This window comes from Rhinoraja longicauda, chromosome 1, assembly GCF_053455715.1.
Source record: "Rhinoraja longicauda isolate Sanriku21f chromosome 1, sRhiLon1.1, whole genome shotgun sequence".
In the NCBI taxonomy this organism is placed as follows: Eukaryota; Metazoa; Chordata; class Chondrichthyes; order Rajiformes; family Arhynchobatidae; genus Rhinoraja; species Rhinoraja longicauda.
This window is the reverse complement of record NC_135953.1, coordinates 141,603,238-141,630,530: the sequence shown is the minus strand read 5'-3', so window position 1 is coordinate 141,630,530 and position 27,293 is coordinate 141,603,238. Positions and strand designations below refer to the sequence as shown.

The 27,293-nt window shown below is 43.8% G+C and overlaps 1 protein-coding gene across 1 annotated transcript in view; it reads left to right on the top strand.

The window, feature by feature from the left end:
* Positions 1-27,293, top strand: part of rbm46 (RNA binding motif protein 46) — a 58,057-nt gene that overhangs the window by 18,252 nt on the left and 12,512 nt on the right. The window contains exons 2-4 of the mRNA XM_078412983.1: positions 2,469-2,641; positions 9,271-9,738; positions 23,223-24,017. Coding sequence (XP_078269109.1) covers positions 2,485-2,641; positions 9,271-9,738; positions 23,223-24,017 — 1,420 coding nt within the window. The 5' untranslated portion in view covers positions 2,469-2,484. The remainder of the gene's footprint in view (positions 1-2,468; positions 2,642-9,270; positions 9,739-23,222; positions 24,018-27,293) is intronic.

Below are 27,293 nucleotides of genomic sequence, written 5' to 3'. Positions count from 1 at the left end.
GTTTTCTCCCGGTGCTCTGGTTTCCTCCCAAATTCCAAAGATGTGCAGGTTTGTTGGTTAATTGGCTTCTGTAAATTGTCCTTAGTGGGTAGGATAGAACTGGTGTGCGGGCAATCATTGGTGAATGTGAATACTGTCGGCCGAAAGGCCTGTGTCCTTACTCTATCTCTTAAATAAACTGAGCTAATTGGTTTGGGGATTTCAACTTTCCCATTATAGACAGGGACTGTCATAGTGCCATGGGCTGAGATGGGGTAGAATATGTCAAATATGTTCAGTGAAGTTTCCTCAGGCAGTATGTAGAGGGCTCTACAAGGGAGAAGGTAAAGCTCAATCAACTCTAGGAAATTGGGAATGTCAAGGAACTGAAGTGTTTGTGAGTGAGCCTTTTGGGACCAGTGGCTACTGTTCTATTATTAACATTAAAATAATTATGGATAGACAGGTTAAAATTCTGAATTGGGACAGGGCCAACTTTGATGCTATTGTAAAATCCTAAGAAATTGTATCACTTGAAGGGAAAGAGGATAATTAGAGAGAGAATAGGGGCATTCAGAACCCAAAGCTGTCCTCTCTGTTTGGAGCTACAGGAGATGGGCACGGTCAAAATAAGTATTTCTCTCTGTTTTTACTGTGGAGAAAGACATGAAGACTGGGGAACGGGACAATTAATGGAGATGTCTCGAGGACAGTCCATATTACGGCCGAGCAGGTGCTATGAAGGTCCCTAAATCTGCCAGACCTGATCAGATATATCTGAGGACACTGTGGAAAGCTAGAGAAGAAATTGCAGGAGCCCTAACTGAGATATTTGAATTTCATTAAACATGGGTGAGGTGCCGGAAGACTGAAGGTGGCTAATGTTGTGCCTCTATTTTTAAAAGTTTGTAAGGAAAAGCCTGGGAACTTTAGACTGTTGAGCCTGACAATTGTAGTAGGCAGGTTCCTGGAGAGAATTCTGAGGGATAGATACATATGCATTTAGATAGACAGGGGCTGATTAGGATTAGTCATGGGAAATCGTAGTTGAGTTTTTTGGAAGAAATAACCTAAAAGGTCGATGTGGGCAAAGCTGTAGGCATTGTCCATAAGGACTAAAGCAAGGCCTTTGATAAGGTTCCACATGACAGGCTGCTCTTGAAGTCCAGATTGCATGGAATCCGGGATCAAGCTGGCTGGATAGTGAATTGGCTTCATGAACAGAAACAGAAGGTGATGGTGGAAGGTTGTTTCTCAGACTGGAGGCCCGTGAATAGTGGGGTGCATCGGGGATCAGTGCTGGGCCCATTGCTGTTTGTAGATTATATTTGGTGAGAATGTACAGGGCAAGTTTGCAGATGACACTAAAGTGGATAGTATTGCAGATTGCAAAGATGGTTAACAAAAATTACAGCAGGTTCTTCATCAGCTGGGCAAGTGGGCTGAATAAAGGTTAATGGCGTTTAATGTAGTTAAGTGTGAGATTTTGCATTTGGGGAAGTCAAACCAGGGCAAGACCATCACAGTGAATGGCAGGGCCCTGGGGAGTGTTATAGAGCATTGAGATGTAGGAGCGCAGGTACATAGTTCCCTGAAAGTGGCATCACAGGTAGATTGGGTGGTCATGAAGGCTCTCAGTACATTGGCCTTCATTAGTCAGGGTACCAAGTAAAGAAGTTGGGATGTTACAATTGTTACAGTTGCACAAGATGTTCGTGGGGGCTGCATTTGGAGTATTGTGCTCATTTTGGACATCCTGCTGCAGGAAGGATGGGGGAGAGGTCGATCAGTCTAGGACTTTATTTCTTAGAGAGGTGTACTAAATCATGAAGTGGAATATATAGGGGTAATGCACTCAGTCTTTTATCAGAGCCTTTTGCCTAGAATCAAGAACCAGAGGAAATAGGTTTAAGATGAGAGGGTAAAGTTTTAATAGGAACATCTTTTGGATAGGCACGTGGAAGTGCAAGGAATAGAGGGATATGGATCGTGTAGAGGCAGATGAGATGTTTAACGGCATCATGTTCATCACAAACATTGTGGGCTGAATCGGTCATTCCTGCGCTGTACTAATGTGCAGGAACCTGAGGGGTAATTTTTTCACACAGAGGGTGGCGGGTATATGAAACGAGCTGCTAGAGGACGTAGTTGAGGCAGGTATTAGAAACAACATTTAATACCTGTTGAATGTATTTGATCAGGTACAGATCGGAAAGATTTAGAGGGATATGGGTTAGACGCAGGCAGGTGAGAATAATCTAGATGGGACATCTCGGTCGGGATGGACGTTGGGTTAAAAGGCCTGTTTCCATTCTGTATGGCTCTGTGACTATGACTCCATGAAATAAATGAGATAATGGAATTGCTATGAGAGCCAGCATGGACCTGATGGATGAAATAATTTCCTTGTGTGTTGTAAGGAAATTTGAGAAATGTGCAAAGTCAAAAGCAGGAGGAATGAAAACTTGTTGTATTGCTTTCTCATGCAGATTGAAAATATTGCTAATGACCATGACAGCAGAAAATCTGGACATGACAAATGGGTCCAACAAACTCGGTTCTGTGACTCAGAATGAAGCAGCACTACTTGCCTTGATGGAACAGACAGGCTATACCATGATACAAGAAAATGGCCAAAGAAAGTTTGGAGGTCCACCACCAGGTAAGAATGAAATACAAAATCTAGGATATGGAATCTTTGTGAGGGTTCCCCATTTTTATTTCTAGACAAAATTGGCGACAAAGCAGAGCTCCTGTCACACAACACCAGTGACGCCTTTGATCCTGACCTTGGTTGCTGTCTGTATGGAGTTTGCCCGTTCTTCCTGTGACCGCATGGGTATCCTTCGGGTGCACCAGTTTCCTCCAAAATCCCAAAGACGTGCGGGTTTGCAGATTTATTGGCCTCAGTAGGGAATGGATTAGATAATGGGATAACATAGAACTAGTGTGAACGGCTGATTGATGGTTGGCATGGACTTGGTCAGCTGAAGGGCCTGTTTCAGTGGTGCATCTCAAAACTAAAACTAGAAATTGTCAGGAACTTTCTATCACTAGATGATTGAAGACAAAGGTTCTCCTGGAGTTTTGCGAAGAACATAGAATATAGAACAATACAGCGGAGAAACAGGCCCACAATGTTGTCGCTGAACATGATCCTAAGACCTGGCTGCACATAATCCATATCCATATCTGCATATCTTACCTGCCTGCACATAATTCATATCCCTCCATTCACTGCATATCCATGTACCTATCCAGAAGTCCCTTAAATGCCACTATCGTTTCTACCTCCACCATCATACCTGGTAGGTCGTTCCAGGCATCCATCACCCTCTATGTGAAAAACTTGCCCCGCACATCTGCTTTAAACTTTGCCCCTCTCATCTTAAAGCTAGGCCCTGTGGTATTTGATTTTTCCATGCAGGGAAAAAGGTTCTGACTGTCTACCTTATCTATACCTCTCAACATTTTATATAGTTCCAGCAGGTCGCCCCTCAACCTCCAGCGTTCCTGAGAAAACAATCCAGGAACTATGTGCAGGCAGGTAAGATATGCAGATATGGATATGGAAAATAGCTAATACTCCTGGATCTGAGCTTCCATTCTGGTAAACCTCCGCTGCGCCCTTTCCAAAGCCTCGAAATCCTTCCTGTATTGGGGTGACCAGAACTGCACACAATAGTCCAAATGCAGCCTAACCGAAGTCTTATAAAGCTGCATCATGACTCCGACTCTTATCGTCAATGCTCCAATCAATGAAGATAAGCGTATACCTTCTTTACCACTCTGTTGCCATTTTCAGGGAGTTATGGACTTGGACCCCAAGATCCCTCTACACATTAATGGTGTTAAGGGTATTGACTGTATATTTTCTCCTTACATTTGACCTCCCAAAGTACAACACCTCACAGATCCTTGGATTAAACTGCACGTGCTATTTACTTCTTCATTTCTGGAGCTGATCTATATCCCTTTGACAGCCTTCCTCCACAGTCCACGACTCCAGCAATTTTGGTGTGATTTGCAAACTTATTAACCAACCCATCTGCGTATACATCCAAGTCAAAATATATATATGACCAATCTGGGAAAATATGTTGGAATTGCATTTGCTGATTCTATCCAGCATAAACCCTCTTACAATATGTGAATTTTGCTATGTATTTCTTATTAGCTTGAGTTAATGAAAAGCCATGCAGGTTCTTTTTAGCCTCGTGTCTACACCTTTCCACTCCATCTTCCCTGATGGATAAATAATAATTAAGTGTTTTAAGTTGGGTAATATGGTAACAATTACTCGAGTAAACCTATTTTTTTAGACAGTGTATACATTGCATGAAGCTCAATATCTGGTTATAGTGTTAGGTGGGTAAGACTGGTCAGAGAACTGGGAAGGGGGAGGGTTGGAGAGAGGGAAAGCAAGTGTTACTTGAAGTTAGAGAAGTCAATGTTCATACCTCTGGGGTCTTTCTTTCGTATGTCAACTACAACAATCAAAAGTGGCAATTGGTGCTTCAGAGTACCGTAGTTGACGTTTTGCTGCAAATGTTGCCAGTTCCGTAGAACTACCCAGGGTGGACGACGAGGACGTAAAGCAGCTCCCACCCCACCGCTGGGGTGTAAGCTGCCTAAGTGAAATATAAGGTGCTGTTCCTCCAATTTGCCTCACTCTGACAATGGAGGAGGCCCCGGACAGAAAGATCAGGGTGGGAATGGGAGGGGGAGTTAAAGTGTACAGCAACCGGGAGATCAGGTAGGTTTAGCTGGAATGAGCGGAGGTGTTCAGTGAAATGATCACCGAGCTGCGCTTGGTCTGGTCGATATACAGGAGTCCACGCCTGGAACTGTGGATATAGTAGATGAGGTTCATACCAGTATATTAAATGAGGTACATGAGGAGCCAAAGCCTTACACTTGCCCTCAATACAGCCTCTCTCTCATGCTGCTTACAACAGGCCGCACCTTGCTGCAACTTGCCTTTTTATTAGGTGCTCAATTAGCCAATTTATTGGCCATTCTTTCAATAAAAAGTACAGCTGTCTCTGCCCGCGCTCCCAACATGTCTAAGTCCTTCTGCAGAATCCCTGCTTTCTCTACACTACCTTCCCCTCCACCTATTTTCGTATCATCCGCAAACTTTGCCACAGAGCCTTCATTCCCCTGGTCCAAATCATTAATATATAACGTGAAGAGTAGCGGCCCCAGCACCGACCCCTGCGGAACTCCAATTACCTTGTGTGTGCTCATCTTGGGCCTTTGTCAAACTAACTGCCTATCAAAACTCCCCCTCACCTGTGTTCAACTATGACCTGCCATACTTTGTCCTGTCTCTCCACTTTTCCAGCTTTCTTTATTCCCTACCCCTGCAATCAGGCTGAAGAAAGGTCCTGACTCGAAATATCACCTATCCATGTTTGCCATGTATGCTGCCTGGCCTGCTGTTACTCCAGCATTAGGAATCTTTTCTCTGGCCTCCCTAAGTCCTATAAAGCTGCATCGTGACTTTAACTCTTATACTCAATGCCCGGACCTTTGAAGCATACCACATGTCTTCTTTACCACTCTACTTGTGTTGCCACCTTCAGGGAGTTGTGGACTTGGATCCCAAGGCGATGAGCACATGGAACAAGCTATCAGAGGAGGTTGTTGAGGCATTTAAAAGAGCATTTAAAAGGTTCATGGACAGGAAAGGTTTAGAGGGATATGGGCCAATCGCGGGCAGATGGGACTAGTGTAGACAGGGCATCTTGATAGGCTGGGCAAGTTGGGCCGAAGGACTAGTTTCCATGATTATTTGATATCACTCTAAATCAATGGTTTTTAGGGTCATGCCATTAATTGTATATTTTCCCCTTAGATTTTACCTCTCAAAGTGCAATACCTTACACTTGCTCGAATTAAACTCCACCTACCATTTCTCTGCCCATTTCTGTAGCTGATCGATTTCTTTAGGGGTGGCCAGTGGCACAGTGGTACAGTTGCTGCCTTACAGCGCCAGAGACCTGGGTTAAATGCTGACTACGGGTGCTGTCTGTAAGGAGCTTGTACGTTCTCACCGTGACTGCGTGACTTTTCTCCAGCTGCTCAGCTTACTTCCCACACTCCAAAGATGTGCAGGTTTGTAGGTTAATTGGCTTCTGTAAATTGTCCACAGTATGTAGGATAGAAATAGTGTACGGGTGTTTGTTGGTCAACATGAACTCAATGGGCCAAAGGACCGATCTCCAAGCTGTATCTCTAAACTATATCCCTCTGTCTACTTTGACAGCCTTTATCACAGTCCGTAACTCCATCAATCTTGGTGTTACGTAGTAATCAACACCTCCACGTTTACTTCCAAATCATTTATATGTATTTTCTATATTTTTTCTGACTCCAGTCCTTTGCCAGCTATTGCAACTCAATTCGGGAAAAAAAAGAATATGTTTGGAATATCAGGAGCATAGTCAATAGACCATTGACCAACAGGAAGATGATTAAAAGCATTTCCACTTAAAATATGGGATTCATTGAGAAATAGAGTTTAACATGACATAAAATCACCATTCAGATAGTTTAGGAAGCATCCCCTCCATAACACCACTTGCTATACTAACTGCTTTCATCACCTGCATGTTTGTGTTTATTACCTGCTATTCAAAGGCATCCAGATCCTTTACAACATCAATATTTTCCAATTTTCAACTATTATAATATATAGGCAGCATTGATCTTTTTTCGATCAAAAGTAACATCAGCTGATAATGAAAATTAATGTTCACTGCGTTGCAGAAGTGAAAAGATTACAGAAATCATGCTTTCAGGAATCATTTCATTGGCCACAATACATGTCATGAATTTACCAGCCACTCATTCATGTGCATAACTATAGCCATTGATTTTCATTTCATAAAGATGTACAGCAAGATGCAAGTGAGGTGTGGAAATTCCTTCCTTCAATTCCCATGGAACACGGCACATATTAGTGGTTTACCATGCCACAAGATGAATTGATCAGATTGGTTGGGGCATTGAGCATAAGAGTCAGGAAGTCAAGTTGCATCTTTATGGGACTTTAGTTGGGCCACTTTTGGAATATTGCATGCAGTTCTGGTGTGGAAGCTTTGGAGAGGGTGGAGTGGAGGTTTACTAGATTGTTGTGGAGTAACTCAATAGGTCAGACAGCATCTCTGGAGAACAGAAGATAGGTGATGTTTTGTGTTGGAATGCTTCTTCAGATCCCAAGCCAAACCACCATCTGACTATGTTCTCCAGAGATGTTTGACCTACTGAGTCACTCCAGCACATTGTATCTTTTTTTTGTGTAAACCGCAGATGCAGTTCCTTGTGTTAAAGTATATTTCACTAGAATATTACCTCAATTAGGAGGTATTAGTTACTGGCGGGGGTTGGACAGAGTTGGATTGTTTTTTTCTGGAGTGGCATAAGTTGCAGGCAGACCTGATAGAAGTAGATACACTTGTGTAGAGGCATTGATAAGGTAGACAGTCAGAACCTTTTATCCCAGGATGGAAAATTCAAAATGAGAGGCCATTGCTTTAAGGTGAGAGGGGCAAAGTTGAAAGTTGATATGCGGGGCAACATTTTTTTTACACACGGGGTGGTAAGTGCCTGGTGTGTGCTACCGAGGGTGGTGGTGGAGACACATATGATGATGGCATTTAAGAGATTTTTGGACAGGCATTTGCAGGGAATGGAGGGATAAGGATTATGTGCAGGCCAATTAGAGTTGGTCTTGGCATCATGTTTGGTACAGACAGAAGGGCCTGTTCCTGTACTGTCCTGTTCTATATCTTATGTTCTCTTAATGTTGATTCCTTTAGTTTATGTGGTAATAAAGTCCATCTTCCTGTGGCCATGGAAAAACTTCCTTTCCGTCAAGGTGATATAAGAGTATAACATTAGAGTAGGCCATTAAGCTTCGCAGCAGCTTACTACTCCATAAGGCTGTAGCTAATGATTGATCATATCACCACTTTACTGCTTAATAAGAATGCTTAATGTGTTCTTGTCGGACAATTCTCTGATTCAAGATGAATCATAGGATTTTGGAAAATTCTGAATGAAGAATTAAGCGCAACTTATTTCAAAATGTCTGTTTGAAAAACTCAAAGGTCACTTGCTTCTTAAAATTACTGTGTGTGCTTGTCCGGGAGATATGGGAATACAAAGAGGCAAAATAACTGTTTGATATGAGCCATTTGAAAAAATGTATCAAAATTATTCTATTTAGGTATCATTTACTGCAGTTGGTGGCAGTGGTAGAGTTGCTGCTTTCCAGCGCCAGAGACCCTGGTACAATCTTGATGTGCTGTGAGTGCGGACTATCCATTTTCTCAATGGGTTTTCTCCTGGTGCTCCTGTTTCAAAGGGTTCAACGGGTATTTTATTGTCACGTGTACCAATTAAGGTACAGTCTGAAGGCTTCAGTCTGAAGAAGGGTCTCGACCCGAAAGGTCACCCATTCCTTCTCTCCTGAGATGCTGCCTGACCTGCTGTGTTACTCCAGCATTTTGTGAAATAAATACCTTCGTTTTGTACCAGCATCTGCAGTTATTTTCTTACAATTAAGGAACAGTGATACTCGATTTACCTTCCATATTCCAAAGACGTGCAGGTTGATTGATTCAGCAAACTGTCTCTAGTGTGTAGGATAGAACTAATATATGGGTAGGAAAAAAACTGCAGATGCAGTTTAAATCGAAGGTAGACACAAAATGCTGGAGTAAATCAGCAGTCAGGCAGCATCTCAGGAGAGAAGGAATGGGTAACTTTTCGGGTCGAGACCCTTCTTCAGACTGATGTCAGGGGAGGGGGCCAGACAAAGATAGGATGTAGTTGGAGACAGGAAGACTAGTGGGAGAACTGGGAAGGGGGAGGGGAAAGAGATGGACAGAGGAACTATCTGAAGTTAGTGAAGTCAATGTTCATACCGCTGGGGTGTAAACTGCCCAAGCGAAATATGAGATGCTGTTCCTCCAATTTGCACTGGTCCTCACTCTGACACTGGAGGCCCAGGACAGAAAGGTCAGAGTGGGAGGGGGAGCTGAAGTGCTGATATATATATATGGGTGATCATTGGTCAGTGCCGACACGGTGGGCTGAAGGGCCCATTTCTACGCTGTATCGCTAAACTAAACTAAAGTTGTACATTGAATTTGAATTTTTGTGGTATTAAAAATTAATTATGTAAAACGAGTTTGTGTACCTGATTATAATCGAATGAATGCTTGTATTTGTCATTAACCCTTTATTGACTGTAATAAATGATAACAAACATTTTCACAGGTTGGGAAGGTCCACCGCCACCTCGCGGATGTGAAGTCTTCGTAGGAAAGATTCCTCGAGACATGTATGAGGATGAATTGGTGCCTGTGTTCCAGCGAGCAGGGAAAATTTATGAATTTAGACTGATGATGGAATTTAGCGGTGAGAATCGAGGTTATGCGTTTGTCATGTATACGACAAGAGAAGAAGCCCAGACTGCAATCAAAATGCTTAACAATTTTGAAATTCGACCTGGAAAATTTATTGGTGTCTGTGTTAGCTTAGACAACTGCAGATTGTTCATTGGGGCAATTCCAAAAGAGAAAAAAAAGGAAGAAATACTGGAAGAAATGAAGAAAGTTACTGAAGGTGTCGTCGACGTCATCGTCTACCCCAGTGCCACTGACAAGACAAAGAACCGAGGATTTGCTTTTGTAGAATATGAATCTCACAGAGCTGCTGCAATGGCCAGAAGAAAGCTTATTCCAGGTACTGGAATTATTTTAGGAGTAGTTTAATAGTTCAAATCTTCACTATTGAATCTATAGCTTTGCCAACTGTAAGTTTAATATTTAAGTAGTTCAGCGAAGGACCAAAGTTGTCATGAAATTCTAAAAATAGGGATGGATTATCTTGAAGACTAGTGTTTGGTTCTCGATATTAGTTTAATAAATGTGGGCATTATCCAATTGGAACGGTTAAGGGAAAATATGAGTGCTCGTCAATGTTCAGATTTGCTAGGGCCTTTTGTGCAATGAATAAAAAACAGTACAGCATAGGAACAGGCCCATCAGCCTCTGATGTCAATGGTGCCAAAAGAACATCATGCCAACTTTGACTACTCGCATCTGGCTGGGATTACAGTAATACCTTAGTTAATGCTCTAAATACATTGGAGTGAAAAAAATGGAGTGCTAGACATGCTCCAGGGGGTCATTATAACATGGAGATGCATTCCTGATATTTTTAAACTTTTATTGCTAATTCTTGCTTTCCCACTTGTAAGTCTGTACGCTTTTCCACAAATGTTTGCTCCCTATGTTTACACGTTTATTTTATTTCCATTCGCGGCTCCCGTACTTTTGACCGGAACTGCGATTCCCTGATGGGAGCTTTGATTCCCTCACGTAGATTTGTTACGTTAGATTCCCCCATATAGCTTTGTGGCATTAGATTTCCTTGCACAGAGTTGTTGCGTTGTCATATTGCAAATCTCCATAAGCGGCCATATTCTGTGGTCTCTATTGTTTTTTGAAAAAATGCGGCTCCAAATGAAAGCGCTGTGATACAGGGAATCACTAAGTGGGGTATACCTGTAAATAAAGGGTCTATAATCCCACCATCCTCTGTCTGTTATCGTATCTGCTTCCTTACAGCGCAGTCCATGCTCTGTAAAAAAATAGCCACGTAAGTCTCCTTTAAATGTAGCCCTCTCACCTTAAAGCCATACTCTCTAGTATTTGACATTTCTACCCTGGGAAAAAGACGAATGATCTACTCTAACTATGCTTCTCATATACCTTTATCAAGTCACTTCTTAGCCTCTGACACATGAGAGAAAACAATCTAGCTTTGTCCAACCTTTTTTTTATCAATAATACTTTCTACTTCAGGCAACATACTGGTGAATTTCTTCTGCACTATCTCCACATCCTTCCTATAATTTGGAGTACAGAATTGCACACAATACTCCAACTGTGGCCTAACCAAAGTTTTTTTATGCAGCTGCAACATCACTTCCAAATTTAAATACTCACTCTGACCAATGAAGGTAAGTTTTGTTGTGTGCCTTTGTTATTACCGTATCCACTTGTACTGCTACTTTAATTGAGCTGTGGACTTTCCTCCCAAAATCCATCAATGCACCTCCAGGTCCTGTCATTTATTTCACATTTTCCTTGTATTTTGGACACCCCAAAGTGCAACACTTCACACTTGTCATGATTAAACTCTATGTGCAATTTCTCTGCTCTCATTCAGCTGGACTGTATCCTGCTGAATTCTTTGACAACCTTCACTAAGACTTCACTACCTTCAACCCAGCCAATATTGATGAAGTCTGCAAACTTACTAATCAGCTCTCCTAAACTTTTGTCCAAATCTTTTTGATGTACCACAAACAACATAGGGCCCAGTATATCAGGCTGTTATCAGGCAACTGAATCATCCTACCACAACCAGAGAGCAGTGCTAAACTACCATCTACCTCATTGGTGACCCTCGGTCTATCGGACATTGCTGGTTTTACCTTGCACTAAACGTTATTCCCTTATCATGTATCTATATACTGTAAATGGCTAGATTGTAATCATGTTTTGTAATCATGTTTTGTCTTTCTGCTGACTGATTAGCACGCAACAAAAACGTTTCACTGTACACGCAAAACACTATTGATCACAGACCTCCAGTCAGAATAATACCCTACCACCACTACCTCCTGTGTCCTATGGCCAAACCCATTTTGAATCAAATCTAACATGTCTCCACAGATTGAGGGGCAGCCTACCATGAGCGGGAGGGTTTAAACTAGAGAGGTGGAGGTGAGGGGAGAATGAAGGGAGGGGTGGGAGGGGTGTGAACCAGAGTGGTAAATGAGAAATTGGAAGGAGTGATGAGAAGGTGGAGGAAGGAATATGGTGATGCTGATGGGCTGAAGCATGTTTATTTCGATGCAAAAAGTAGTGTGGAGAAAGCAGACGAACTTAGACCCGGGATCAGTGCTTGGGACTATGATGTTGTGGCAATTGCAGAAACGTGTTTGCAAGAGGGACAAGACTGGCGCCTCAATGTTCTGGGGCTTCATTGTTTCATTGTTGCAAATTCAACCCTCTGAATTTGGCGGAATGTTTCCGCTTTCTTATTTCATTTCTGCCATTCCGATTTTGCCTCGCATTTTTCTACAAAACAGTCGGTAATTGCAATTTGTCAAGTCGGCCGCTAGAGGTTGCTAGGGGTTCCCCGAGAAATCCCCCCGCCCTGGAAGTCTCCCCGAAAATGTGGCACCTAGGCTAGCCAAGGCAGCCAATCTCGACCTCATTGGGACTTCCATGGCCAATTTGTCAATTCGGCCACTAGAGGTCGCTAGGGGTTCCGCAAGAAATCCCCCCGCCCTGGAAGCCTCCCCGAAAATGTGGCACCTAGGCTGGGCAAGGTCGCCAATCTCGACCTCATCAGGACTTCCATGGCCGATCGGTGGGTTGAATTTGCAACCTGCGGCCGGGGCTCTGGAACTCCAGCCCAGTTGGAGCCAGCACATCTATCCCCATTGCCGACTTCCTTGGCCTGCTGGATAAACCAGCAAAGCTTTGGAACCAAGAGTGCCAGAAAATCAGTGATGGAACTGTAATGAGTAAATATTAAATTTAAGTGCAAGATTATATAACTATATTAATTAATTAAGACGGGGTTAAAATATAAAACACAGCAGAAAAGCCAATTACCACCTTTTTGGGCTGATTATCAATTAATGTGCGAATTTACTTCAACAAGTGCTTCTGTATGCTTAGTCGAGTCGCATATATCAACTCTTTCTTCATAACTTAGTCATACATTTTATGACCATTGATCTTTTATTCAATACCAAGAGAATTGGTATGTGTAAGGAAAAAGCAAAATAGAAAAATCAAAACAAAACAATTTTTTCTCTGTCTTGCAAAAAGTATCTCTGTTCAATAACCTTTCTATAAATAGCAGAATATACTCATGATAGGCCTGACATTGTACATGTAGTCCAAGAACTACAGACTGTTGGAAATAATAGACGTTTCTCACATGAATGTAGCGCGACGCGTACGCGCAATATGGGGTGCATACTTCTTTTTTGCTGAAAAGTTGTATTATGTGCCATATTATGAATTTTGATGTAAAATTCTGAATTTTAGACATCAAAATTATGAATTTGTAAAATCAAATGTTGGGAGGTCTGCATACTGGAGGGTTTGTCCACTGAGGTGATATGGGTGGAGCTTAGAAAGAAGAAAGGTGCGAGCATTCTGATGGGATTGTACAATAGGCCCCCAAACAGCAAGAGGGAGATAGAGAAACAGATCTGTAGACAAATTTCCAAAAGACACCAAAGCAACGAGATTGTCCTAGTGGGTGACTTTAACTTTCCCAATATTGACTGGGAACTGTTCAGTACCAAAGACTTATTAGATGGAGCAGAATTTGTGGGTGAGGGGTATCAAAAAAGGATTCATGAAACAGTATGTGGATATTCCAACCTGTGAAGGAAACATACTGGACCTTGTGTTGGGAAATGAGCCTGGCCAGGTGACTGGTGTTTCAGTGGAAGTGCATTTTGGGGCAGTGATCACAACTCCATAAGTTTTAACATTGTTTTGAATGGAGAGGCTGGGCGTTGCAGCAACTTCAGCCAAACTACAACTTTGGTCGGCAGAAGCTCAGGAGTGGACATAGGGAGCAAAATTGTTATTGATATGTGAGAGTTATTGAAAGACCAGTTGATTGAAGTTCAGGACCGACATGTTCCAATAAGGAGGATGGACAAGAATGGCAAAGTAAGTGAACCTTGGATGACCAAAGAGGTTGGGAATTTGGTTAAATTAAAAAAAGGGAGCATACATAAGATTTAAGAGGATGGTATCAGAACAGAGCCATTCGGGAAAATAAAGGAAAGAACTCAAGCAGGCAATTAAAAGGGCCAAAAGGAGCCATGAAATGGCATTTGCAGGTCAGATTGCAGAAAACCCCCAAACGTTTTTATATCTATATTAAAAATAAGAGGGTTTCCAGGGAGAAAATAGGACTGCTCAAGGATCAAGATGGGAATTTGTACTTGGAGCATGGGGATGGAGGGGAGCTACTAACCGAGTACTTTGCATCTGGTATAGCCGAGGAGAAGGAAATGGAGCTCTGAGATAAATTTGGAGAACACTAATATATAAGGGGAATTTGAGAATAAGGAGGATGCGGTGTTAGGCTCTCAAAGAGCATTAAAGAAGGATAAAAGATGGATAAATCCCCAGGACCTGATTATCCCAGGTTATCGAGCAAGGCAAGAGCAGAGATGGCAGGAACCTCGAAGATCTTGGAATCTTTGCTAGCCATAGGCGAGGTCCTGGAGGACTTAGAGAGCAACTCGTGTTGTTCTGTTGTTTAAGAAGGGAAGTAGAGAATCCGGGGAATTATAGGGTGGTGAAGTGGTAGGGAAACTATGGGAGAGGATACTTTGGGAGAGACACAAAATGCTGGAGTAACTCAGCGGGTCAGGCAGCATCTCGGGAGAGAAAGAACATCTCGACCCAAAACGTCACCCATTCTTTCACTCCGGAGGTGCTGCCTAACCCGCTGAGTTACTCCAGCATTTTGTGTCTACCTTCGATTTAAACCAACATCTGCAGTTTTTTTCTTACATTGGGAGAAGATTTACACAAATTTAGGGGGAAATTGGTTAATTAGGGACCATAAGCATGGGTTTGTATATAGCAGGTATTTCTTACAAACCTGATCGAATTTTTTGAGGAGGCGCTAGAGGTGGTCAATGAGGGTAGGAGGGTGAATGTTGTCTACATGGGTTTTAGTAAGTCATTTGATAGTAGAAGGTAGATACAAAATGCTGGAGTAACTCAGCGGGTCAGGCACTATCTCAGGAGAGAAGGAATGGGTGACGTTTCGGGTCGAGACCCTTCTTCAGACTGATCTCAGGGGAGGGGGTGGGACAAAGATAGGATATAGTTGGAGACAGGAAGACTGGGAGAACTGGGAAGAGGGAGGGGAAAGAGAGGGACAGAGGAACTATCTGAAGTTGAGAAGTCAATGTTCATACCACTGGGCGTAAACTGCCCAAGCGAAATATGAGATGCTGTTCCTCCAATTTGCGCTAGGCCTCACTATGACAATGGAGGAGGCCCATGACAGAAAGGTCAGACTGGGAGTGGGAGGGGGAGTTGAAGTGCTGAGCCACCGGGAGATCAGGTTGGATAAGGCGGACTGAGCGAAGGTGTTGAGCGAAACGATCGCCAAGCCTGCATTTGGTCTCGCCGATGTAGAGAAGTTGATATCTGGAACAGTGGATACAATAGATGGGGTTGGAGGAGGTGCAGGTGAACCTCTGCCTCACCTGGAAAGACTGGGTCCTTGGATGGAGTCAAGGGTGTTGCATCTCTTGCGGTTGCAGGGGAAAGTACCTGGGAGGGGGTAGTTTGGGTGGGAAGTTGACGAGTGGACCAGGGAGTTACAGAGGGAACAGTCTCTGCGGAAAGCAGAAAGGGGAGGAGATGGGAAGATATGACCAGTGGTGGGGTCCCGTTGGAGGTGACGGAAATGTTGGAGGATAATTTGTTGTATACGACGACTGATGGAGTGGAAGATGAGATCAAGGGGGACTCTACCCTTGTTACAAATGGGGAGAGGGGAGCAAGAGCGGAGCTGCGGGATATCGAGGAGACCCTAGTGAGTGCCTCATCTATAACGGAAGAGGGGAACCCCGGTTTCCTAAAAAATGAGGACATCTCTGATGCCCTAGTATGAAACGCCTCATCCTGGACGCAGATGCGGCGTAGACGGAGGAATTGGGAGTAGGGGATGGAGGTGTCTGAGAGTTGTCATCTGGCCTCAGTCCGGTAGAGGTCAGTGCGCCAGACTACCACGGCACCTCCCTTGTCAGCGGGTTTGATAACTAAGTCGGGGTTGCTGCAGAGTGAGTGGAGGGCTGTATGTTCAGGAGGGGAGAGGTTAGAGTGTCAGGGGAGTTGAGAATTTGAGGCGGTTGATGTCACGCCGGCAGTTACAAATGAAAAGGTCTAGTGAAGGTATTACTTTCAGAGAACCATGTACCTGCATTTTAAAATCCCTCTTCCTTCAACAGGGCTCTGCCATTTACTGTGAAGGTCCTACTCTGGTTTGACCTTCCAGTGGAGTTATGCAGGGATTTGTGCTGGGACCTTGCTATTTTGATACATATTGGGGCGTCGGGGATAGCGCCGTTTCAGCAGTGACCACAGTAGGGTGAACGCGTGATATATTTTATTTACAGCGGTAAGAGAGTCCAGGATTGCATGGGGGAATTGTCACTCACGATGACACTGCTGCTCTTGAGTTTGTCCCAGCAGCTGTGTCCTGGTCTTCGAAAGAGGAGGCATGGAGATCTCGGGCTTCTTCCTGCAGTTTACCCTTGCCTCGTGAGCAGGAGGTGATGGCAGTCCCAGGTTTCTTGCTGGCAGCTTAGCTTTGTACTTGAAGAGACAATGTTGGTGGTCTCTGGATTATCTGGGCGGCTCATTCTTTGCCTCTATGAGAGGGCACAGTTGCTCATTGTCTGTAAACAGGCATCTCAGGCTTGCCCCAGCCACTCAGTCTTAGTCTCAGGTGGAGATGTTGGCTGTCCAGGGCACCTTCCTGGCATTCTATGTTTGCCCCAGTGGCTCAGTCTTCCCCGAACTGGCGACAGGGGAACACAGCTAGCCAGGAGGCGTTCGACTTTGTCTCCCTTTCTCTCTGTCATCTTTATTCCTATTTCTTTCTTTCTTTTACTCCTGCCTGACTACAATGCCTGATTTATATATGGAGTAGACTGACAAGGTTCAAGTGACCAACCAATGTCAGATAATTGAGCCCGGCTGTTACCAATGATTCCAGAGATTGACCTTGCCTGTCTTGTCAGCCAGTTAAAGGAATCAGAACGCCATCCAAAAGTGAGGGTACTGTCACTATATATAAATGACTTGGACGTAAATAAGTAGGTTAGTAAATTTCCAAATGACATCCATCTTGCTGGGGTTACAGACTGTGAGGAAGGCTGTCAAGGTATGCAACGGGATAGATATTAACTACATAAATGGGCAAAGAAATTACATATGGAATTTAATCTGAACAGGTGCTAATGTTAGACTTTGTGATGTCAAATGTAAAGGGAAAATATACAGTTAATGGTATTACCCTCAATAACATTGATGTGCAGAGGGATCTTAGAGATAGCTCCCTGCAAGTGGTAACACAAGGAGATGTGTTTCTGTATTTGGCTTTACTCAGATAGGCACAAACACAAAATAAAACAGCTCGTAGTGAGTCTATTGAACAAGTTGGTTTATTGAAGGCCTCAACAGTGGGCACTCTAAGAAAACCCAAAGTGTTTCCAGATTCACAGTACCTATAGCGATTGTACTCTCCCCATTTGTATGGAGAATTGATGGGGCAGTTTATTAAAAAAGGTAGTTTGTTAATTTCTGGGAGGCTTGCCTGCTAAACATAATGACATAGAGCATCCGTAATCTTAAGGTTGCAACAGATAAGAAGTCTGAAGAAGGGTCTCGACCCGAAATGTCACCCATTTCTTCTCTCCAGAGATGCTGCCTGACCCGCTGAGTTACTCCAGCATTTTGTGTCTACCTTCGATTTAAACCAGCATCTGCAGTTTGTTTTCCAAAACATCTTTCCTAGAGCAGGGTGGCCCAAACCTAACACAATACTCCAAATGTAATCTCACCAACGTCTTGTACGACTGCAACATAACATTCCAACCTCTATGCTCAATACCCTGACTGAAGAAGGCCGACATACCAAAGGCTTCTTTGATCACTCTTATCTACCTGTGATGCCACTTTCAGAGAACCATGTACCTGCATTTTAAAATCCCTCTTCCTTCAACAGGGCTCTGCCATTTACTGTGAAGGTCCTACTCTGGTTTGACCTTCCAACTTGCAATACCTCACACTTATCTACATTAAACTCCATTAACCATTCCTCAGGCCAGACGCCCAACTAATCAAGATCCTGCTGTAATTCTTGATAACCATCATCGTTATCCACCCACTTTAGTGTCACCTGCAAACTTACTAATAATGCATCGTACATTCTCCTCCAAATCACTGATATAAACCACAAACAGCGATAGGCATAGCAGTGATCCCTGAGCCACATCTATAGTCACAGACATCTAGTCTGAAAAATAACCTTCCACCATCACCCACTGCTTCCTTCTATAAAGCCAATTTTCTATCTAGTCAACTAGCTCCCACTGGATCCCATGCGATCTAACCCTCCAGAGCAACCCACCATTGCTGAAGTTCATCCAGACAATGTCTAAGGATTTGCCCGTGTCAACATTTTTGGTTACTTCTTAAAAAAAAGTCAGATTCATAAGACATGATCTCCCAAGTTAAAAAAAGCTATGCTGACTAGCCCTAATCAGCCCCCATCGATCCAATTCATATATATCTTATTCCTCAGAATACTTTCTAGTAACTTGTGTCCCGCAGATGTTAGATATTAGATTTAGATTTAGAGATACAGTGCGGAAACAGGCCCTTCGGCCCACCGAGTCCGTGCCGCCCAGCGATCCCGGCACATTAACACTATCCTACACACACTAGGGACAATTTTTACATTTACCTAGTCAATTAACCTACATACCTGTACGTCTTTGGAGTGTGGAAGGAAACCGAAGATCTCGGAGAAAACCCACGCAGGTCACGGGGAGAACGTACAAACTCCGTACAGACGGCGCCCGTAGTCAGGATGTAACCTGAGTCTCCGGCGCTGCATTCGCTGTAAGGCAGCAACTCTACCGCTGCGCCACCGTGATGTTAAGATCACTGGTCTATAGTTCTCAGGGTTTTCTTCTGGTGCCCTTCCTAAATAGAGGCACAACATTGGCCACCCTTCAGTTTTTAGCCCTTGACTAGTGTCTAATGAAGATCCATACACCTGTAATTTCCCCTCCAGCTTTTCACGGTATCTTTGGTTATATCTGATCTGGCCCGGGAGATTTATTTCCCATGATATGCCTTAGGACATTCAGCATTTCATCGACTGTAGTATGGACTTTCCTCAAGACCTTCCATTAACGGTCCCATGATCCCCAGTCTTCATGTCTTCCTGCATGGTAAAAACAGAGAAGTACTCATTGAGGTCTTGTCCATCTACTGCAGCTCCAGAGCCCAGAGGAGAACGAGTAACCTGAACGTCTGAGCATTTGGTCGCTTCCATCTGCCTATTCATCAGTCAACATCAACATTTGGCGCGTCACTTCCAAACTAAAGGGGAATGCATCATTTTGCCATGGAAATGGGATTGGGGTTTTTGAGTCTCTGCTTAACTCTTGGAATTTAATGTTTCTGTTAAACACAGAAATGACCACTTTGGTTTCTGAGGAGACCTGTTCTCTCTCTAGTTACCTCTTTCCCTTAATGTACTTGAAATCTCTTTGGATTTTCCTTAATTTATCTGCCAGAGCTATCTATGTCAGCTTTTTGTGTCAGTCTTCACAGTGAAAAACACCAGCAACATGCCAGAAATTCAAGAGTCAGGGGCAGAAATGAGTGCAGTGGCTATTGCAAAGAGAGGTACTTGGGAAGCTGAAAGGTTTGAGGATGGATACCTCACCTGAACCAGATAAATTATACCCAAGGGTCCTTAAAGAGATAGCAGAGATTGTAGAGGCATTAGTAGTGATCTTTCAATAATCTATGATTGGAATGGAATTAAGATTGGCTGAATGGCAGAAGGCAAAGGGTAGGGATAAAGGGGGTCTTTTCTGGTTAGCTGCCAGTGGCTAGCATGTAACTTCCGTCTTATCCAACTGGTATTACAGATGGCAGAGTGGACCCACAGATCCCTGTGTCACACCACTGGTCACAGGTCCCCGATCTGAAAAGCAACCTCTCACTACCACCCTCTGACTCCTATCAACCCGCCAATGTTGTAACCACATGATCCAAGCTTCCAGACCAGCTAACCATGCAGGACTTGTCATTAATATAGTCCTACCCTGCCCAATCTTTCCCTATAGCGCAGGCCCTCAAGTCCTGGCAACAACCTCATGAATCTACACTGCAATAGACAATAGATGCGGGAGTAGGCCATTCGGCCCTTCGAGCCAGCACCACCATTCAATGTGATCATGGCTGATCATTCTCAATCAGTACCCCGTTCCTGCCTTCTCCCCATACCCCCTGACTCCGCTATCCTTAAGAGCTCTATTAAGTTCTCTCTTGAATGCATTCAGAGAATTGGCCTCCACTGCCTTCTGAGGCAGAGAATTCCACAGATTTACAACTCTGACTGAAAAAGTTTTTCCTCATCTCCATTCTAAATGGCCTACCCCTTACTCTTAAACTGTGGCCCCTGGTTCTGGACTCCCCCAACATTGGGCACATGTTTCCTGCCTCTAACGTGTCCAACCCCTTAATAATCTTATATGTTTCGATAAGATCCCCTCTCATACTTCTAAATTCCAGTGTATACTCGGCCGCGGGGCCTTCCATCGCCCGCGGGGCCTTCCAGCTCGGCCGCTGGACTTAACATCGCCGGCACGGCTCGGCCGCGGGACCTAACAGTGCCCTGCGCGGTTCGGCCGCGGGGCCTTCCATCGCCCAGTGCGGCTCGGCCGCTGGACTTAACATCGCCGGCGCGGCTCGGCTGCGGGACATTTCAGTGCCCGGTGCGGCTCGGCCGCTGGACTTAACATCGCCGGTGCGGCTCGGCTGCGGGACGTTTCAGTGCCCGGTGCGGCTCGGCTGCGGGACTTAACATCGCCGGCTCGGCTGCGGGACGTTTCAGTGCCCGGTGCGGCTCGGCCGCTGGACTTAACATCGCCGGCGCGGCTCGGCCGCGGGACGTTTCAGTGCCCGGTGTGGCTCGGCCGCGGGGCCTTCCATCCCCTTGCGGGGGCTGTGCGTGTCGGTTGCCTCGGTAGGGGTCGAGCTGCCTGTCCGTGGGCACGGGGGGGAAGAGAGCGGAAGTTTTGTTGCCTTCCATCACAGTGAGGGGGTGTATGGAGTCATTGTGATGGATGTTGGTGTTGGGGTCGTGTGTCCTGTGTTTTCTTTTTTGCTGTGTCTTGTGACTGCTGAAATTTCGTTCGGTATTTATACCGAATGACAATAAAGTTCTGTTATACTGTTATACTGTTATGTTATACAAGCCTAGCCGCTTGTATACACTGCACTCTTTCCAATTTAACAAAAGCCTTCCAATAGACTACCAATAGATGAGCATCTGGACTATATGACTGTATCCATCTCCCCTCCCCCACTTCTATCCGTCCACCTCCTCTGTGTCCTATTTTCCTTAACCTGCCTTATTCCTCTCCTACCTATTGCTTTCCCCTGACACACTCTTTCATGCCTTTCCTATCCTCTGACTTTCACTTTTTCTTTCTCACATACACCAATTCTCTGAATAGCCTGTTTACATGGCTGTGTGAATACGAGGCTCATGATCTCATCCAAAAACAAAGGTTCGTGGATAAGCTTTATTTTTAACTTATCCAAGTTATTCACAGTGCAGCACACAATCGCCACACACACCAGTGGTAGGACAGAGCATTTTACATATTTTAAATATGAAAGCCCATTTGTTTTCTTTTGGATCAATCAGTGATATTTTGATTCCCATTTGTTCAGTATGACATCCAAAACTACTTTGCACATTTAAAGAAGTGTGTTGCTGCTCCTTCGCCTGTCCATTGAAATCAGAACCTCATATATATAATTAAATTAGAAAACAACAGGGCAATTACTTTTTGTGTCCAGACCTATTTTGCCTTAATTTCAAAGTAGCATACAGGTCATTTGTTGATATATCAAATAATTTATTTCCATATCAAAATACAAGGGCAAATAGTCAGAGATTTTCCCCCGCAGGATGGAAATGTTACACCGAAGAGAGCATAGGCTTCAGATGAGAGGCGGGAAGTGTAAAGGCTGGTAGGTGCCTAGAGTGTGCTGCCAAGGGAAGTGCTAGAAGCAGACATAGTAGTGATGTTTAAGAAGCATTTAGACAGACACATGACCAGGCAGGCAATAAAGGGATATGGACTTTGGGATTAAATGGTGCTTGGGATTAAATTAAATTGGCATCATGGTCAGCACAGACGTCGTGGGCTGATCCTTCTGTCCCTATGTTTAGCTGTTCTCTGTTCTACCACTTCTACCAGCATATTCCAGATAACCATCACCATCTGTGAAAAGTGTATTCCTCGGATCTCCTATAAATTTCTCTTCACCTACTTTAAGCCTGTACTCTCTAATTTTGGACTACCCCGTCCTACGATTTAAAAAAAAACTATATTCCTATCAATGCCGATCATAATTTTATTAATCCCTGCATGGTCAGCCACCTATGTCCCAGTTGAGCATAAATACAGACAATCCATCAGTCCCTATAACTTCAGCCCTTCATTCAGGTAACCAGTGAATCTCTTCTGTATTCTCTCCATTGCTATACATTCTTCATGTATTATGGGGACCAGAACTGTACTCCAAATACAAAACAAATGTTTGTATTGCTACAACTTGATATCGCATCTCTTGTACTCGATGCCTCAGTCAATGAAGGCAAACATATCAAGTGCCTTCTTCATTACTTTATTCACCTGTGTCACTGTTTTCAACTCATCATGGACTTGTACCGGAAGGTCCCTCTGCATATCAATGCTTTTTACTCTAAATGTCCTACCAGAATTTGACTTCCAAAAGAGCATCACCATACATTTGCCCAAATTAAACCTTCTTCACTATCTACAAACTGCACTGATTCTTGTTTTCTCAAACCTACTTATTTAGTGACCTCTGGCGCTGTCTGTGTGGAGTTTCTTCTAGGTGCTCCGGTTCCCTTCACATTCCAAAGACATGCGAGTTTGTAGGTTAAATGGCCACTGCAAATTGTCCCTAGTCTGTAGGGAGTGGTTGAGAAAGTGGGATAACATAGAACTAGTATGAACAGGTGATTGAATGTCGGCATGGATTAAGTGGGCCGAAGAGCCAGTTTCCATGCTGTAAACAACTATGGATGATACAAGTTAATTCAATTTAATCTTGATTGTTTTTGTCTCTTGCTTAGAGTAAATTGGTAACATGGTATTGTCGCTATAATTTACCTGATTACCTTTTGATTTGCACAAATGTTAGACATGAATAATGCAACATACAGTTGCACAGTGTAAAACAATGAGTATTTTAGCAATTAACAACATAGAATTATGTTCATGTTGCTTTTGAATTTTTTTCCAGGTACTTTTCAGTTGTGGGGACATACTATACAGGTGGATTGGGCAGACCCTGAAAAAGAAGTTGATGAGGAAACTATGCAAAAGGTTAAGGTTCTTTATGTACGAAACTTAATGATATCTACAACAGAAGAAACTATCAAGATGGAGTTTAACAAAATCAAACCTGGAGCTGTTGAACGTGTGAAAAAACTCAGAGACTATGCATTTGTGCATTTTTTTGATAGAGATGATGCAGTGACTGCTATGAATATTATGAATGGAAAGTGTATAGATGGCGCAAGCATTGAAGTCACCCTTGCAAAGCCAGTTAATAAAGATGGGTCTTGGAAATACACTCAAGGTAGTCAAGTCAGTCTGAATTGTGAAAGTCAGCGCCTGACGTTTACTAACAAAGATGATGGTGGGCCTAAAACGCCAGGAAGATCTCCAAGCTTACCAGCACGCTTGAATGGTCATCACAGTCCCTGCTCACCTGAACTGGAAAGGTGCACATATCCTCTTTTTCCAGGGATAAAGCTGACCCCCTTGAGCATTTATTCTTTAAAGCCGAGTCATTTTCAATCCTCGATTACACACTTGGAATACTACTGTAACAAAAATAACTGGGCACCACCAGAATACTACCTATACTCTACGACAAGTCAGGATGGCAAACAGCTGCTCGTGTATAAGGTAGTTATTCCATCCCTTGCAAACAGTTCACAAGGCACACTGAGCCATTTCATGCCTGATAAACTCTGCACTATGCTGGAAGATGCCAAGGAGCTAGCTGCACAGTATGCATTAACACATTTAGGTAAGTATTTTTGTTATTCCTGGCTCTTAATTTAAAGACGAAAAGAAAACTTGTATTTTATGATCATTTATATTTGTATTTTGTAACAAGGCACATTTTCACAGAAGTACAGAAGTCCTATGCCTGATTTGTCTTCACTTTTTGAAGACAGCAGGAATGAATATTTCTGCAGATTGCAGCTTCCTTTGGAATGGACCGGCATTGAATCATGGCCTCATTAAATCGCATCTGGCCCTCTGAATCTACACCGATCAGCCAAAACATTATGACCTGAGGAGCCAAAACATTATGCCCACCTGCCTCATATGCTGTTGGTCCTCCGTGTGCAGCCCCATACGCAGCAGGGTGCGATGCACTGTGTATTGTGACACATTCCTCTCATGACCACCATTAACATTTTCTGTGACTTGTGCCACAGTCGACCTTCTGTCGGTTCGTACCAGACGGGATAGCCTTCGTTGCCCTCGCGCATCGATGAGCTTTGGGCGCCCAACACCCTGTCTGTCGCCGGTTTGTGGTTTGTCCCTCCTCGGACCACTGTCGGTAGGTACTCACCACTGCTGACCGGGAGCACCCCACAAGCCTTGCCGTTTCAGAGATGCTCTGACCCAGTCGTCTGGCCATAACAATTTGGCCCTTGTCAAAGTCGCTCAGGTCTTTACTCCTGCCCATTTCTCCTGCATCCAACACATCAATTTCAAGAACTGACTAATATATCCCACCCCTTGACAGGTGCCATTGTAACAAGATAATCAATGTTATTCACTTCACCCGTCAGTGGTCATAATGTTTTGGCTGATCGGTGTATATTGGCACCTTTATGAGCGATTACTTCAGTCCTATCCCTCTGCTTTCTCCCTATGGCATGAAAATTAATTTCCTTCCTGCACTTATCCAGTTCCCTTTTAAAAATTCCTCCTCTTCTCACCATTTGCACCACCTTCAAATTGATCATCGCTGCTCTGCATATTTTTCTCCCTCTGTCTCTTATGCAGGTGACTTTAAATCTTTATCACTTGGCCCTCGAATCAATCACTAATGCACAGTGCAGCTTCCTAGTTATCCTGTTTAAATCTATCAGGACTATCAACCGAACGACACCAGTTCTTCAGTTTAATCTTGCATCTGAAATCCTTCTTCTTTTCAATTGTCAAAGTAAGTCTAAAGACTTGTGCCTTAAGTGTTAAAATCTTTTTGAGACTGTTGACTAGAATTAGGACTCATACTGCAGCTGCTAATAAGATGGTAAAACAAAATCATAGAAGTTAAGAATCCCAATTTATAATCGGACTTCCCCAATGAGAACAGATCTAATGATATTGTTCTGGGGCATCATATGTTTTAAATAAATATTGATCAATTGTTCAATTATATCCCAGAAATATGCTTACAATATGCTAAATGTAGAAGTAATGATTTCAAATATTTTCCCCTGTAAAAAGTAATAGGGCAAGATTATTGTGCTGCCAGATGTTTCCACCAAGCAGAAGGGATGATCCATTTTCCAAAATACTGCCCTGGATGTAGGATAACATATAATGGTGAAATATAGGAGGAAACAGCAGTTCTTGTTCTCGATTCAATAGAAAGAAACATTTTAGCATGTTATTTTGATCTAGCAATGTTAAAATCAAGACTACGTCAGAACCGTTTTGCTCAAAGTTCCAGCATCTGCAGTTTCTTGGGTCCCATATTTCCACAGTTCCAAATTTTTGAGAGGACTCCTGGACTTTGTCCCAATTACAATAAAGTTGTCATCTTTTTGTCAAAGCAGAGAAGTGATACTTGAGATCTATAGAATACAGAAGCATGGAAATGGTGTTGCATCAACACAAAACACAAGTTAGGCTTCAACTGGGCGGCACTGCATCCAAAACTAGTAATCTAATTGTAGAAATGATATGAATGTACCAAAGTGAGAGATGTTAGTATTGGGCAGTATTGTAGATAGTGAAGATGGTTATCAAAGGTTACTGCAGGTTCTTGATCAGTTGGGCAAGTGAGCAGAGGAATGGTTAGTGGGTTTTAATGCAGATAAATGTGATGTATTGTATTTTGGGAAGTGTAACCAGGGCAGGACCTTCGCAGTAAATGGCAGGGGTCTGGGGAATGTTGTGAATCAAAGGGATCGAGGAGTGCAGGTACATAGTTCCTTGAAAGTGACGACACAGACCTTCTGCACATTGGCCATCATCAGTCAGGATATTGTTTACAGGATACTGACCTCCCCCTTTCTGATACAGAACGGTCAGTCACCAACAGAGGCCTCACCTTTGTATCCCTCCACCTCCATCTCAATGAGTTCCGGGCCTGCCATGACGTTGAGCTTTTCTTCTGTCGCCTCCGTCTATGTGCCTTTTTCTATGGGAAGGAGTCTTCATCACCCAATGATGACCCATTCTACGCCGGTCCTCCGCCTCTTGGGCTCCATTGGATGGCCTACCCTCTCTAGACCTTTTCATTTCTAACTGCCGGCGAGATATTAGCCATCTTAACTTTTCTACTCTCTTTATGTATTCTAACCTCACCCCTTCCAAACATACAGCCCTCTGCTCACTCCGCAACAATCCTGACATCAAACCCGCTGACAAGGGAGGTGCCGTGGTGGTCTGACATGCTGACAAACTGCCAGGCTCCAGCTCTCAGACTCCTACTCACCCTTGGACCATGACCCCACAGATGAGCACCAGGCCGTTATCTCTCAGACCACCTCTGATTTGACCACCTCTGGATGTCTGCTCTCAATAGCCTCCAACCTTATCGTTCATCAGCCTCGCACGGCCTGGTTTTATCTTCTCCCCAAAATCCATAAGCAGAACTGGTCTGGCAGACCCGTGTTTCTGCCTGCTCCTGCCCCACTGAAATAATTTCAACATATCTCGATTCCATCCTATCCCTCCAGTCCAATCCCTTCCCACCTGTATCCATGACACCACGTATCCATGACTTTCGGTTTCCAGGTTCCTGTTCCTCATCTTTACTATGGATGTTCAGTCACGAGACCTACATCCCTCACCAGGAAGGCCTTAAAGCCCTCCGTTTCTTCCACGACCGCCAATCTCACTTTCTGAACACTCCTCACCCTCAACAACTTCTCCTTCAAATCCTCCTACTTCCTCCAAATCAAAGGTGTACCATAGGGGTTTGCATGGTCCCTAGCTATGCCTGCCTCTTTGTTTGGTACGTGGAACAATCCCTTTTTCAGTCGTACACTGGTCCTATTCTCGAATTATATCTCCGCTGCATTGACAACTGCATCGGGGCTACCTCCTGCAC